This window comes from Mus caroli, unplaced genomic scaffold (assembly GCF_978045245.1).
Source record: "Mus caroli unplaced genomic scaffold, Mus_caroli_1 scaffold_4, whole genome shotgun sequence".
NCBI lineage: Eukaryota > Metazoa > Chordata > Mammalia > Rodentia > Muridae > Mus > Mus caroli.
In genome coordinates this window covers 50,747,203-50,763,270 of record NW_028227259.1, presented here as the reverse complement: position 1 = coordinate 50,763,270, position 16,068 = coordinate 50,747,203, and the positions used below count along the sequence as shown (strand labels likewise).

At 36.5% G+C, this 16,068-nt stretch overlaps 1 protein-coding gene across 4 annotated transcripts in view; it reads right to left on the bottom strand.

Moving 5' to 3' along the window:
- Slit2 (slit guidance ligand 2) overlaps positions 1–16,068 on the bottom strand; it is a 334,272-nt gene that overhangs the window by 88,289 nt on the left and 229,915 nt on the right. For all 4 annotated transcript variants that reach the window (XM_085836687.1, XM_021161791.3, XM_021161793.3 and 1 more), the window contains 5 exons: positions 10,980–11,051; positions 10,451–10,522; positions 4,277–4,348; positions 318–461; positions 43–206 (listed from right to left, as the gene is read on the bottom strand). In XM_085836687.1, coding sequence (XP_085692813.1) covers positions 43–206; positions 318–461; positions 4,277–4,348; positions 10,451–10,522; positions 10,980–11,051 — 524 coding nt within the window. The remainder of the gene's footprint in view (positions 1–42; positions 207–317; positions 462–4,276; positions 4,349–10,450; positions 10,523–10,979; positions 11,052–16,068) is intronic.

Below are 16,068 nucleotides of genomic sequence, written 5' to 3'. Positions count from 1 at the left end.
CTTTCGCTCCTAAGGGAAATGTCTCATGAAGTGAGAAATTACCTGAACAACGGAATTTCTTGCTTTTGATCTGTCCAATTCTTTTGTTTGCCAGGCGGCGGGGGCTGGTGCAACGGGCACCGCTGGTCTCAATTGGGTTGGTGTGGAGATAATCCGCTAGCCACTTGAGATGGCAGTCACAAATGAAAGGATTCTGGGCCAAATGCCTTTCAGAAACACAGCAGAAGAGTTTTATACACTACTTGCATGGGACTCGGTTCACACATTCACAGTGAAAGTAACCGCCATTCTACCCTGTCCAAATGTTGCATACATACATAGTTTGGATGGCTCTGAGGGCTGAGAAGGTGCCCTTGGCAACTGTCTGAAGCTTATTGTCGTATAAGGAGAGAAGGTTCAAGTTGTGCAGGTCCTGAAAGGCATCTACCCGAAGGCAGTTTATCTTGTTGGCATTCAATAATCTGTTTGATCAAACAGTCACAAAATTAAAAGGTGGCCTCTCATTAAGTCACCTAAAATATAGCCCTCCGGTAGGAAACCCAAGAGAAATGCATTTTATCCCAGTACTAACTTTATAAATTTAATAATGATGTAGGCACTATGGCTGGGAGATTGAGGGTTTACATGAAAAAGCAAAAGTCACATGGTCAAACAAACTGAAATCCAGTTGGACTCATAAATGGATTCAATAAATCAGATCACAAGACTACAAAGGATAACAAACCATAAAGCCATAGACAAATATAGATGAGGCTCAGCTTCTGTTGTCAAAAATCAAGCAAGAATAATTAATATTATTAGTATCTCCAGCAGCTTTGGAGAAGTTGAGTCTCCTTCTAAAACAGCAGCCAGGGTGGTCATTATAATATACATGGGATAACGACTACCTCCCAGGACCTTACACTAGAGTAGAAAGTCTAGAGAGCCAAAATTCTTCAGAAGGCCCAAAAGGGTTTATACCTCAATATTGGAACTCTGCAGCCTCACCCTGTGGCTGTTCCAGTTTATACTTTTCTATTTTCTGTTAAGAATAGATTCTCTTATCCTCTTTAGAATTTTCTCCCAGATGTGTGGCCTTCTGGGATTTTACTAAACACAAGCATGCTCCTTTTCCACCCTATACTTCATATATTTCAAATGTTGCTCTTCCACTTTCTAATCTCCAGTTCTTTCAAGTGACTATGTATATGTATATGTGTGTGCATATATACATACATACATATATATATATATGTGTGTGTGTGTGTGTGTGTCAAGAAATGCCGAAATGTATAGGTATCATACATGTATCATATACATATGCATGTAAATATATAAATATATAAGTATATATATATGCTTAAATTTTTTGTTATTGATGCTTCCAAAGGCTGCCATTTGTACCCAGGACATCATGAGTTTTTGTGTATTTTGTTCCATCCTATTTCACACACCCCTCCTACATACTACATACTCAAATGTATCTGCTGACACATGGCTACCTCACAACCTTCCTGGACAAGAAAGGTTCAGTACTACACTCAAGGCTCTAGTTGCAGTACAAATACCCATTTAAGACACTATTCCACCATCTCATTGTTTCCCTAGATTACATCAATGCATCCTGAAAATGTGCTTTACAGATCATAAACTGGCAGGCATTACTCATGTAGATTAATTAGGATAGTTCCAGGTGACTGTGTCTTACCATTGGTGCAATACATCTTTTCCAGAACAATTTCTACCTAAGCAGATTCTACCCTCTCTGTGACTCTTCCTAAGTGCAGTATGTGGTGCCACATGATTCCATTACCTGTTCTAAGTTGAGCAGCCCATACCTGTAAACACAGCTTAGCCACTTTGCAGTACTTGTTTAATATTCTTCATCTCAACATTGTTATTTTATTTGGGGCAACATAGCTCAAAATTACTTGCCATGTGGTTCGGATAACTCTCATGTAATATAATGAATATGTGTTCTCATTTGACAATGAGAACAAATGTATTTACAGCTAACATAGTTTTGAACTTCAGTTGCTTGATATTTAGATTCTTTCTGAATATATAAGGCTGTGGTATGATGATCTTGTTTTCTGTGCCCTCCCATGAGAAGATGGCATTTGGGTCTTCTTTACAGTGCATCAAAAACCTGCCTAAAATCCCTGGAGGTATGATCTGAATCTGGGGTTGGAGGTTTGAATTGGGAGTAGAAACGTTCAGGAAATACAAACCTCACCACCTTTTCAACAATACAAGCAATGCTGATAATGTTCTTTAATTCATAAGTTAATGGAATAAAGGAGTTGGGAAAAAAAAAAAACTTAAGATGAGGAAATGGAGGGAGGCCTGAAGATGCTGCCTGCAGTTTCTTTGAGAACCTGGTACTCATTTTAAAACAACAAGATATGAGGAATAAAGACCCACCAGCAGCCATTTCCTTAGCTTTTAGTTCATTAACTTTTTTTTTTTCCAATTTATTTTTTTTAATTAGGTATTTTCTTCATTTACATTTCAAATGCTATCCCCAAAGTCCCCCAGACCCCCCTCCCACTCCCCTACCCACCCACTCCCACTTCTTGGTCCTGGCATTCCCCTGGTTCTTTTTTTTTTTTTTTAATATTTTTATTACATATTTTCCTCAATTACGTTTCCAATGCTATCCCAAAAGTCCCCCATAGCACCCCCCCACTTCCCTATCCACCCATTCCCATTCTTTTGGCCCTGGCATTCCCCTATATTGGGGCATATAAAGTTTGCAAGTCCAATGGGCCTCTCTTTCCATTGATGGCTGACTAGGCCATCTTTCGATACATATGCAGCTAGAGACAAGAGCTCCGGGGTTCTAGTTAGTACATCATGTTGTTCCAACAATAGGGTTGCAGATCCCTTTAGCTCCTTGGGTACTTACTCTAGCTTCTCCATTGGGAGCCCTGTGATACATCCAATAGCTGACTGTGAACATCCACTCCTGTGTTTGCTAGGCCCCAGCATCGTCTCACAAGAGACAGCTATATTTGGGTCCTTTCAGCAAAATCTTGCTAGTGTATGCAATGGTGTCAGCGTTTAGAAGTTGATTATGGGATGGATCCCTGGATACGGCAGTCTCTAAATGGTCCATCCTTTCATCACCGCTATGAACTTTGTCTCTGTAACTCCTTCCCTGGGTGTTTTGTTCCCAATTCTGAGAAGGTGCACAGTGTCCACACTTTGGTCTTCATTCTTCTTGAGTTTCATGCGTTTAGCAAATTGTATCTTAAATCTTGGGTATCCTAAGTTTTGGGCTAATATCCACTTATCAGTGAATACATATTGTGTGAGTTCTTTTGTGATTGTGTTACTTCACTCAAGATGATGCCCTCCAGGTCCATCCATTTGGCTAGGAATTTCATAAATTCATTCTTTTTAATAGCTGAGTAGTACTCCATTGTGTAAATGTACCATAATTTCTGTATCCATTCCTCTGTTGAGGGACATCTGGGTTCTTTCCAGCTTCTGGCTATTATAAATAGGGCTGCTATGAACATAGTGGAACATGTGTCCTTTTTACCGGTTGGGACATCTTCTGGATATATGCCCAGGAGAGGTATTGCTGGATCCTCCGGTAGTACTATGTCCAATTTTCTGAGGAACCGCCAGACTGATTTCCAGAGTGGTTGTACAAGCTTGCAATCCCACCAACTCTACCCACTCCCATCTCTTTTAACAAAGTTAAAACTTGTTACTACTTTATGTCCCTAGCTATCTGTAAAAGGATTAGGATAACTTTTTTGTTGTTGTTGTCAATTCTGGAAGGCTAAAGAATGGGTAGTCCTTGAGAGTTGGGATGGTATTTATAGAATGCAGGGAGTCGCAGACAAGTCAATAAAGAGTAATCAGAAGATTGCCCAATGGAACACTTCATTGTACTCCATGCCTGTGTTTGCAGAAGTAAGTCTGGAATGCTTGCTCTTAGATCACCTGTGATAAGTAGCTGGTGAATGTATCCCTTCTCTCTAGCTCCAGCCCAGCTACCACTAACATCAGAACAGATTCTTTATGGTGTGCATATAACTGCAGAATCTCTCCACAATGGGGCAGCCCAGATCCAATCATTTTATTGTGGCGAGAAATGTTCTTGGACCGCTATACATAGCTGTGCCTTCCTAGAAATAGCTATTATTAAGGTCACCAGTGCTACATTTGTCATTTTTAGGACATTAAACTGTTTCATTTTGGATCAAAGACTCAAGACAATTAAAAGATTAAGAGAAAGACATTAATAATACGTTCCACAGATTCACAGTAATCAAATACTTACAGTAGCTGCAAGGAAAATAGTCCTTCAAATAAACTTTTTGGTAGTTCTGTGATTTTATTTCCATACAGGACACTAAGAAATTATATAAAAACGAGAATTAAATATGCCTAATTAGTTTATGTAATATATATATACACACATACATATTGTTAGTTCAAATACTGTATATACACACATGCATGCATACATACATACATACACACATATGCTTAGGGAACTTAGTAGGCACTTAATATATCATCCAAGTGAAATTTGAATAAAATAAAAATTGTCTGATTATAGATTATATATGTTTACTGTACATAATTTTGGATACATAGAAAATATAGATTAACGAAATTACATAATTCACAATTTATTCAACCCTTTGTGAAAATAGTACTTGTCACTTTGAAATATTTTCTGCATACAATACCCCCCCCCCCACACACACATATGCAGGCCATCAGAGCACAGTACATGTAGCAAAGATCAGTCATTGTAGAATTGATTGTTCATAAAATGAGGGACTTCAGGTTCATAACACTGATAAACAGGAAAGCAAATAAAGCCAGGGACTTAAGAAGTAAGCAGTATAATTTGTATGTATGAGAAATACAAGATCTGGGAAAATAATGATCATACATATAATTTGAAAACTTTCAAGTGTGTATTTCTCCTCCACCAAGTGTGAAGTGGAATGCACCATCAGGATACTGACTTCTGATTGCACATCAAGTGACAATATTAAGGAAAAGGACCTTGACTTAATCAAATCAGCGCATCTGCTGCCTAGCACAGGTGTTAAGTTTTCTGGTACTGGGTTGACACGTGAAATGATGATAAATTAGATGAGGATAATGAAGGAATACATTTCTGATCAGGGTGAAACAGTGATGTAAAGAGCAAATGAGCTGAATGAAAATAATTAAAAGGACCTCCAAGGGCTAACAATGGGTTCCCAACAATGTCTATTATAACATCTAAAATTAAAGTATAAGAAAAATGTGTAGAAATTAAAAGATATTCTCAGGGGCCATTTGATTACATATATAAAAATCACATGTGTATTTATTTAAGTTTTAAGCATATGGCTCAAGACACTCTTTGGATGTCTGGTTAAGAAAATATCCCCTAATAACATATTTTAATAACAGATAAAATTTTAACCATGCATAATTTGAAAGACAAGAAAATTAAACTCAAATAACTGTCCCAAATACTAGAATAATTTGTGAAATATACATTTGTATGGCTGAAAATTTAGGATTAAAAGATATTTAGTAACATTGAAGCACCTATAAGTCTAGGTATTTGAAATGTAGGACATTTTATTAACAATGTCATGTAAATTTTCTTTGGAAATATGTGCACATAAATTTACAACTGAAGTAGAAAATGCTCTGCCTCTTAGAGGTTATTTGAATGTGTACACACACACACACACACACACACACACACACACACACACACACACACAGAGTAAATTTCCTACAATAAACATAATGTTACAAGCAGAAACATGTTCTTTGGTAAAAGGACAGATGAGTGCCATGGTACATAAATGAAAAGCTTCAAATTTGAGTTTAAATAAGAATTGTGCTTGACAGCAGCGTATGGCTCTAATATACAAAGAACAAGCACACAATGGGAGAGAGATTGCTAGAGTGAAGGAAACACTATTCCCCTTTTAAGATGTCAGAGGGAGTTGGGATGTATTACAAAGCAGGAGGAAAACACTCAAAGGAATAAATAAAGCAGGGAGCTGCATAGCGTTGGGACCCATCCCATTTGTTTAGATTCCAGTGCTTCATCTTTAAAGCACATGTGAAGGGTCACTCATATAGACTATAGATACAGAGCTTCCTTTAGAGAAGCAAGTCAATTAGAAATGAAACCATTTTAAAAATATCAAAGAACAAAAGAGAAAATTCTATATTGTTAGAGAGATGATGAAGTGGAGATTAAGAAAGGATAAAGGGTAAATGTATGCTTCAAGGTCAAGAATAAAAGAAAGCAGTAGGGGATACAAGTGGACAGATTAATATGACATCAGCTCACAATGTTTAATCAAATTAAACCATCTAACAATAGCCACTGTGCTACTGCATGTGCCAGCAACTTTGCTAGACTGTATGAATGGTACCCACTTTAATTAAATTCAAGCAGTATGTTATAAATGTCCATCATCTGCCAACATACAGCTGATATGGCTGGGATTAATGGGTTTTGTATCCAAAGAACAATCCAAAGTGTTATTTTGAAAACATTTTATATTTTCAAATCCACTGATATTGAAAATCAACAAAGATACTCAAATGGTGGGAGTCTCCTTTTAAAATGACATCAAAAAGTGAATCATTTAACAATCTACTCAGTTGGGGCTTTTGCTTTAAGATGGCAAAGACATATCTAAGGTGCTTTGGCTAGGAGTAGTGTCATGTTTGTATCATAGAAGCATTCTCTTTCTCCAAAAAACATTTGGGTTTTTAAAGGGTCATGTTACAAAATCCCTCAGTTAATATTGTTAGTAGCAGACAGAAAAAAAAAAAACAGCAATGAAAGGAAGAACTCAAGCAGTGACACAGTAAACATACCAGAGAGGTGTTCTTGGCAGATGCTTTATCAACTGTAAAGGCTACCAGTTAGCAGGTCCTAAAATACCCTATGAATGGGATTTCTGGATTTCTCTACCAAAATGTATAACCACTCCAGGACAGGGTCCAGTGGTGTCGTGTGTGTGTGTATGTGTGTGTGTGTGTGTGTGTGTTTTAGAGACAGGGTGAACCACACTACCAGGATGTCTCCCATAGAGGAGTGTGGTTGTCCTGCCAGCTCCAGGGACCCTCCTTTCTCTACCTATAGGAAGCCGGGGTTACAGATAAAGTCACTTTTCTGACACAGCAACAGTGTGAAGATAGAAATGTCAGAGACATCAGTCAAAACTATCAGAACCAAATGATTGTCAACAAAATAAGACATGTCATAAAGTATGAAGTGCAAGGTCAGTTAGTATTTGTGGTAGGCTTGTTTTCTTGGAATGTTTTGACTTCTTTGAGAATATCGTGCAATTTATTTTGATCACATTTGCTCCCTCCTACAACTCTTCCCAAACTCACTTGTCTTTCCCAACCTTTGGGTCTTCTCTTTTTCTTTCTTTCCTTTTGGTTTTCTTAACCTTAAACCCCTCTAGTATACTTTTGGATGTGTGGCCTCCATGGAGCCTGGGGAAACCTCCAGGGACCACACACATAAGAAAACAGATGGAATGGCAGTAATGATTTTTTTAGAGCAAAAGATTTTAAAAGAGAAACTGGAAGACAGAAAGAAACTCCTCTGAAAGGAAGTTGAGGCAAACACAAATATGACTAATAACCCACTGAGTACTGTCTCTAGGCTTCTTCTTCATGAAATATCCAGTGTGCTTCATAGAAGCACTGTCAATTAGCAATTAATCAGACGGAGGGCTTTCATTGGCACATCAAGGAGGTTTCTGTTTGTGCTACAAGCACTAAAACAAAATAAATGAAAATCTATTAAAAAAGTATGGGTTTGGCGTTAGGTACAGTGGGCAACAGCAGATGCTGGTGGCCAGTTTGAGTTCTGCCTTGCTGTAAGCTGGCAAAAGAGAGTGTTCCTACAGCAGTAAAAGAATTAAGCAACACAGGAACATGTTCAATGGCTATTGCAAATGATTTACTATGGACAATGGCTATTGCAAATGATTTACTATGGAATGAAGTCATCATTAAAGGACACATCCAAAGAGCTAAGCCTGTAAATTCAAAACAATGATGTGCACTTGGAGAATTCTAATGGTGAAAGATTTTTGAGAAATCCCAGTAAAGAGAAAGCAAGGGATGATGGGGAGAATAGGTTCTCACTATCATGAAAAGCCCAGGAGTGAAATAACTAATGCTAGGTAGTAGAGTCAACTGCAGTCCCAGAACAGATTTCAGGAAACTCAAAATTAGTAGTTGAGTGTTGTATGGGAGCCTCCGCAGACCTGGAACTAGGTGACAAAGGCAGCATACAATTGTGAATGACACTGAAAAATAGATTTTTTGATTATGTATGGGGGTATATGCATATGAGTGATGGTACCCACAGTTGCCGTGGGTGCTGGAATATGAACTAGATGTTTTTACAAGAGTTCTACAAGCTGTTAAGCAGCCAGACATCACAGCCCAGTCAGTTCCTTTGGATCATTCTTAATGTATTAATTCAAAATGATGCCAAGGGTTGATGTGTTGAAGGCCAAGAATCTGCCTTGGCTGTACCTACTACCTCTAGAACTTTGTACTCTGCTTCTATAGTTCCAGCAAGGGGAGACTGTCCTACACTAGTTTAGAGACAGGATAACTGAGGCACATGTAAGTTAGTAGCTTGCTCAGCCATGAACTTGGAAGAGGTGGGGATAAGACTTAAACACAAAGCATCAAAAGATTAAAAGAATAAGCTTGGTGCCCGGTTACTCTGCTTTGCACTTATTTCCTAACTAGGGAAGGGTGTTTTCGAGTTAGGACAAAACAAGAAAGTGATAATTTAAAAGAACTACAGATGCGGGGAGAGAAGGCTGCATGGATAAAAGCAGTGGCCATGCTACATGTGTGTTTCAAGGACATGAGAGCCAGGAGATGGGGATCTGCCAGCTAGCCTTAAATGTCCAGTGGCAAAGAATAGGAGATCTGGTCATAAACAAAATGAAATGCAAACTTATAGCCAAAGTTTTGTGTACTTTACACACACATCATGGATATGTGTGCATTTCCTTGCACAAGATTCAAGGAAGAAACAAACTACAGAGAGCCATAGTATTCCCTATAGGACTGTTGTCACAGTAAGAAAAACCAAATTTTATCTGATAGGCAAGGAGATGACTCAGCAAGTAAAAGTGCCTGCCCACAGTGTGGATGTGAGCTCAGTCCACAGAGCCCACAGGAGAAAGGAAAGACTGAAAACCTACAGGTCCTCTCCGCTCTACTCACACACAAAAGCACACATAAATAAACCAACCAACCAACCAACCAACCAACCAACCAACCAACCAACCAACCAACATAGTCTTTTGTTCCCAAAGAAAAAAGAAACCACTCAATTAAGGTATGATATTTAAAAGATACTGTGTCAATACTACATTTTATATTATGTTAATATATGGTAATATAATATATAATAAATATTAATGGTAATCATAGTAAATGATATTGTACATATCAAGGGTGGCCCTAAAAATCTTTGTGCAAATCAAGACCCATAATCTCTATGACAATATTTTGGCAAATATTAAATCCAAGTTGTTTCTGTTTTAATTAAATTCTGTAGAGGTACTGACAACTTATTGTTTAAACTATTTTCTCATCTTCAGTAGATGTACTAATGAAATTAACTTAAATATATACTTGAGGTTATTTGCAGAATATCTTAAAAGATGAGGTATTAAAGAAACTTGTATAAACAGATTTTTTTCCTTACTCATTGAAGTATACTATAGGACGGAGGAGGGAGGGAATGCTTTCTGAAATCTGAGAGGCTGGCAATAATTTACATCAGTGGAAACCCTTAACTAGTAAGTAAGCTAGACTCTCTCATTTTTTTAAAAGACAAAAGGTTGTTTTACTTGACACACTTTGAAAACTTTTCATAAGTAGAAATAATGGTAACCTTTAATAACTTATTTTAGCCAGTCTTCAATTTGCATAGCTATCTTCCTGAAACTCTTCTTGACCTTCATAACTAATGCTTATTATGGGGCTACAGCGGAGGGCAAATCCTCCTGTAATGAAAGAGGATGAAAGGCTGGCTCCCAGGGCTCACTTATTCTCAGCAACACTCGGACTTTATCCTTCTAAACGGACCAACATTGTGCTGAGATACATGAAGCTATAGACTGAGACATAAATCTAGAGTTGTCTGGAGGACTTCAAAATAACCTGTCCTGACATTCCAGCTGGATTAAAAATAATCTCCCAAAGGAACTAATTTCCTTCATTTAATAACAAAGTTTAAAAAATCATACACACAGACACAGACACACACAGACACACACACACAGACACACACACACACAAGCACAATTTCTACCCTAAAATCTGACTAGTGTTAATGATAGACAGCAGGCCCCAGTGATACGATGAAATCCACCATTGGTTATTTAGAATATTTTGGATTCTCACTGGAAAAGTGTCTACTCACAGTGAATTCAGAGAGCGCAGTCCTTGGAAGGCATCTGGTGCAAGTTCAGAGATCTGGTTGTTGCTCAGGTCTCTACAACCAAAAATAAAGTTGGGTTAAATGAGATAGGTTGCCATGGAAATCGGCCAGAGAAGAGGACTTACTTGTATATGGTGTCTATGAAGACACATGTACCACTTTCAAAATGAAACATCAGAGAATCAGGAAAATTTAAGGATGAATACCATTCTGTGAAACAACTACAGGCCATTTGCTTAAGTTATTAGTAAGGACCGCATCTTTACAGAATAGCATACCAACGATGTCATGACCATTTTTTTTTTTTTGGCGGGAATCAATAAACTAAATTACAGTGAACATTAAAAATTACAAGGTTTCACTACTAAGATTAAAATGCAGTTATACAACTGGCAATCAGCCTGTCATTAAGCTGTCAATCTCTTCAATGGCCATGCTTAATTATTCCTGCATAGTCTTGACCTACATAATTTGACAAATGACATATCTTTGCACTGCCCTGTTAACTCACAGTCGTCTAAGCTTTTTGTATGGTGAGAAGGCTCCTGGAGGGATGACCCTGATGGAGTTCTGTTCCAAACGTCTGTGACGAAAAAACAAAACAAAACACTGTTTAGAAGGAAAAGTAAAACTGTAGACACATTTCATTCAAACATAAGAATCAGGTCAGGAAGAAGAGAAGTTAGTGTTTTTTATGAGACATATTTTCTTCTTTTCCTCTAAAAAATCAGGGCTAAAATTAAATGTGCTGCCCTTTAAATGTGAAGCAAGATTAGAACAAAATGGGGGTAGTGATTATAAAATAAAAGTGCTACCCAGTCACTAGCCAGTCATGGATTGAGTCAGAAGATTACAAAAGGTAGGAAGCATTTGTAGAAAAAAGGGTGCGTATTTTAATAAACCACAAGTAAAGAAAATATACAGAGGCACTGGATTTAGATGTAAATATATTTTAGCAGTCAGTTCAAAGATGAAGTTAATGTCCCATATTGAATTTATAAACCTCTAAAGAAGGCACACACCATCAGTTGAAGAAAATTGGAATGCTCACAAAATTAATTTTGTAGCTATGTATGAGGCAATATCCTAAATTCTAAATCGATACATGATAGAGATCTCTTCAGTAAACAATGCATATCTGCTAGCTTGATGTATGACTACTACAATAAAAATCTTGCCAGAAAAATGCAGCCAAACCTAGGTGGAATGCTTTTACAATGTGATAAAAATCAACGTAACTTTACCTCTTGGGCACCATCTGCCCTAAGCTTCTGCTCTTGGAGAAATATGAGAAACACACCCAACCACTAAACGCCCAAAGGAGAGGTTTTACCAAGTCATTTAGTAAATGCTTTTGTTCATCAAAATGATTCTCTCTGTCATCTCTGTTCTTTCCCTCTCAGAACCTAAGAGCCTGTCTTTGTAGCTTTGGATTCTTGAGACCTGATTCCAGTTACCACTGGGTTAGGGTTTAGACATTGAGAGTTACTGGTGAAAGACTGAAGCATCTAGAAGAAAACCCAGAGTACTCGTCCTCTGTTTTATGGAATAGCTCCAGAAGCCACCTCCTTGGCACCGTACTTTCAGCTCTTGCTAGAGGTAGCACCTCTATTTTTTTTTTTTATTATTTTAACTTCTTTAGCCTTTGTAGACTTGGAGCTAAGTAGAAACTTTTAGTCTGTATTACCTTCATACATGTTTCAGGAAATTCTCCCATATTAAATTCCTACATTAAATTGCCTGGAATAAATAATATTTTCTGTCTTGATTTAAAAATATATACATATATATTTTACTCATAGAACATATATATGTGTCATATGTTCATATGCATATATATATATGCATTGCAAACCTGTTTTCTCATATATACATATGGAAATATGTATACACATGCATATATAATTTTGTACTTGCATATGCAGGTATTCTCCTTATCAAGTTGTTGTGTTCTAAAGAATGAATTTTTCTCAGAAGACAGGAAACCATCCATATTAATAAATATGGATTTAAGACAGGAGAGAAGGCTCGGTGTGAAGTTTTCCACAATGCAAACAAGAGGACCTGAGTTCTGATTCCTAGATGTGTAAGCAGTGGGGGGTGGTAACATAGGTCTTCAACCCCAAGGCTGGAGAGAAAAGAGACATGGGCGGATACCCAGGTTCATATTGGCCAGCCATTTTAGTTCAGCCTTGAATTTGATAAATTGTGTTTCAAAAGATAAGTTGGCTAGGGACTAGGGAGATGTCTCAGTATTGAAGATTGTATACTGACTGGCAGAAGACCTGTGTTGAGTTGCTAGTATACATGTGAGGGGACTCACAACTGTTTATAACTCCAGGTCCAGGGGATCAAATGCCTTCTTCTGGACTCTGTGGGTGCATGGACTAACACCTGCAAATACCTCCCTCATATACACACAAGTAAAATTAGGGTAAATATTAAACAAACACGTGGGGAGTAACTTAGGACAGTATGTGATATCAACTACCTGCTAACACACACACACACACACACACACACACAAGTTTAGTATTTGAATTATTTGTCTAGTTATTAAGAAATAATACTTCTCACAGGCTTTAAATACAGCAAAGACTAAGTTGTTTTACTGTAATATTGACCAGTATATTTTTCGATGGTTGTTTAAACATCTTTTTTTTCTGCTTTGACTTATTCTTACAGTCAAGTTACAAGAAATTTCATATAGTCTGTCTATGCCAAGGAAACTTTACATACCAGTTAATCATGGGATCATAGCAATGTAATGGTGATGAGTTACTTTATTTTATTTTATTTTTTAATTTTTAAAGATTTACTTATTTGTTATATGTAAGTATACTCTGTAGCTGTCTTCAGATACTCCAGAAAGGTCATCAGATCTTGTTACAGATAGTTGTGAGCCACCATTGGTTGCTGGGACTTGAACTCAGGACCTCCAGAAAAGCAGTTGGTGCTCTTAACTACTGAGCCTTCTCTCCAGCGCTGATGAGTTAGTTTAACAGAATGAAAAATTTGCACATATAACTTTTCATAATACTGTGTGAAATTGTTGAAAATAATGAAAAAGAATCAATAAAGCAACTCAGTGATTTATTTTTATAGATAGATAGAAATTATGCTGTTTTCAACTTGTATAGTGATGAAAAGTATTCTGAACCTATAATTTATTCAAATGGAGTTCTATTCTTTAGTAGGACTTAAGTTATTTCATGGGAAGTTTAATGTTCACTTAAGGTTTTAAAGTCTAAGCATGTAGAATACTTATAATAATTGATAGTTGAGCTAATGACAATTTAGTGTGCTTTTTACATTTGTTCTCAAAGAATATTTCATTGAGAAGTGTATATTTGTCTGCATAAATATGTGGACCAGAGTGTGTGTAGATGTTCATACTTTTGTACATGGGAGTAGAAGACAGTTCAGGATTTGTCTGAGTTTGAATTAAGGGCATTTACAGGACACTACACTTGTTACATGGGTTCTATGTTTTGATATCAGGTATTCCTGATTGTATTACAAGTGGTCTAAATTGCTGAGCCATTTCTCTAGCCCACAGGTACACATAGTTATGACAAACTATGCTAAATCAACATTAAATTTTATAAAAAATTATATCTAATCAATCACAACACAGTTTAAGTGATACTATAAGTTTTATAAGCTGAATATCCAATGTTATAAAATGTATAAACCAAAGAGAATACAGGATGAAATTATAATATATTTTATAAGGAAGTGCAATTATACTGATGTACCAAGGTGTAAACTTCACATTCCTAGCAGATTCACTTGAAACTCACATAACAGAACACTGAGCAGTGAAAACCATAGAGGATGGACCTGCTGCCTTTTCTTATCTGCTTGTTTTTGACATGGCTAAAAAGCATATTTGAAAAGGCTTAAACTGCTGTTCACGCTTAGCAGCTAATTGTTTCTTTCTTTCTTTCTTTCTTTCTTTTTTTTAATCACACTGTCTCAGCAGTCCATTAAGGATAGACATGATTGCATTCCCCAATCAAAAAGAGTAATTCTGGACTGGCGAGATGGCTCAGCTGTTAAAGGCTAGGTTCACAAAACAACCAAAAAGAGTAATTCTTAAATGAGCAGACACACTGTCACTGACAGGCAGGCACAAACGCCACTTAAAAGCATTTCACTTTTGTTTCATTCTTATTTAATGGACAAACCATGGACTATTATGTACTTACATTAAAATCTTAGAGTCATTAAACTCTGTAGAGTCAAGTGCTGTTTTTTTTTAATACTTCATAGAAAATTTAGAATATATTTGACAAACTAAACAACACTCATATAATGGTGTGCCCATGATAAGAAAGAGGGAAAAGCTCTTGGTTAAACCATAAATATGAGAAAGAAAAATATCAGCATTTCCAGGTTTAAAAAATGGCAAACTATATTTACATCTCTTAGTTCCATTAGCTTCTGCTCTCTGCTTATTATATTAGCATAGAATCTGCTGAATTTCAAAGAGTGCACATTTGAGTCCATTGTTCCATGAAGAATCTAATTAAAACCATTTCAAGATTATGGAAACAGATAGTGTAATGGATAAGACATATTTGCATGATTAGGATAAAACACACCATAATTAAGAGTCTTCCAAATGTCAACCCTTGAGAGAATATGCTTCATCTGTTTTTTTTTTTTTTTTTTTTTTTTTTTTAGAAAATAAAAACAGATTTAACGAAGTGAGTAGGGGAAAAATTCTATGCCTTAATAATGCAAGGATGAGTCCTTTCATGTAAACTATGCCAGAACTAATTTAATCCACAGGATTTATGTGAGAAAACCCAAAACATTTTACAATTAGATTACTTACAAATATAAATATAATATTTTATTTTCTATATTTATACATTATACTGTATTATTCTACCTAATACATGTAATTCCTGATATTACTATTACCACTTCCCTAAAATTAGAAGAATATTTTAGCTATTTGTTCAGTGAGATAAGATAAGATAAGATATTTAACCGTATTGAATAGAGATGAGTCCCAAATCCTCACAAGGAGATTGAACCAATAAAGACCTTTCTCCTCTCACTTGACCTCCCCCTGCATTTTTACTCTTTCTGTTTTATGCTATAAATCTCAGCCCTTTTGTGCTCCTTAACAGCAACCAATCAGGCTCTTTGAGAGAAAAAAGAAACAGGAAGACTGTGCTGAGAATCTGGAGACCATAAGATATGGGAATTGTGTATAGGCTAAGCAGTGAATATAGAAATACCACTGTGTCACGTGATGACCTGCTGCTATGTGACATAAAACACTCTATAGTGATTATGATGGGGTAGATGTTACACATAAATTTTACAAAACACACCATGATTGGTTGTTAAAGAAATTGCCAAACTAGTTATGCATATATTTATGAGATACTGAACAAACTAGTCTACTTTAACACTTATTTCTGACCCATTTTTCTCAATGTTTTTTCCAAGTTGAATTAAAAACAACACAAAATACCATGCACATGTAAATATTAAGAAGGCCTCTAGAATAGATCTTTATATGTTTTGATATATATAAGTACAAGCCTTTTAAAATACTTGTCTTTTGTTGACTAAAAGCA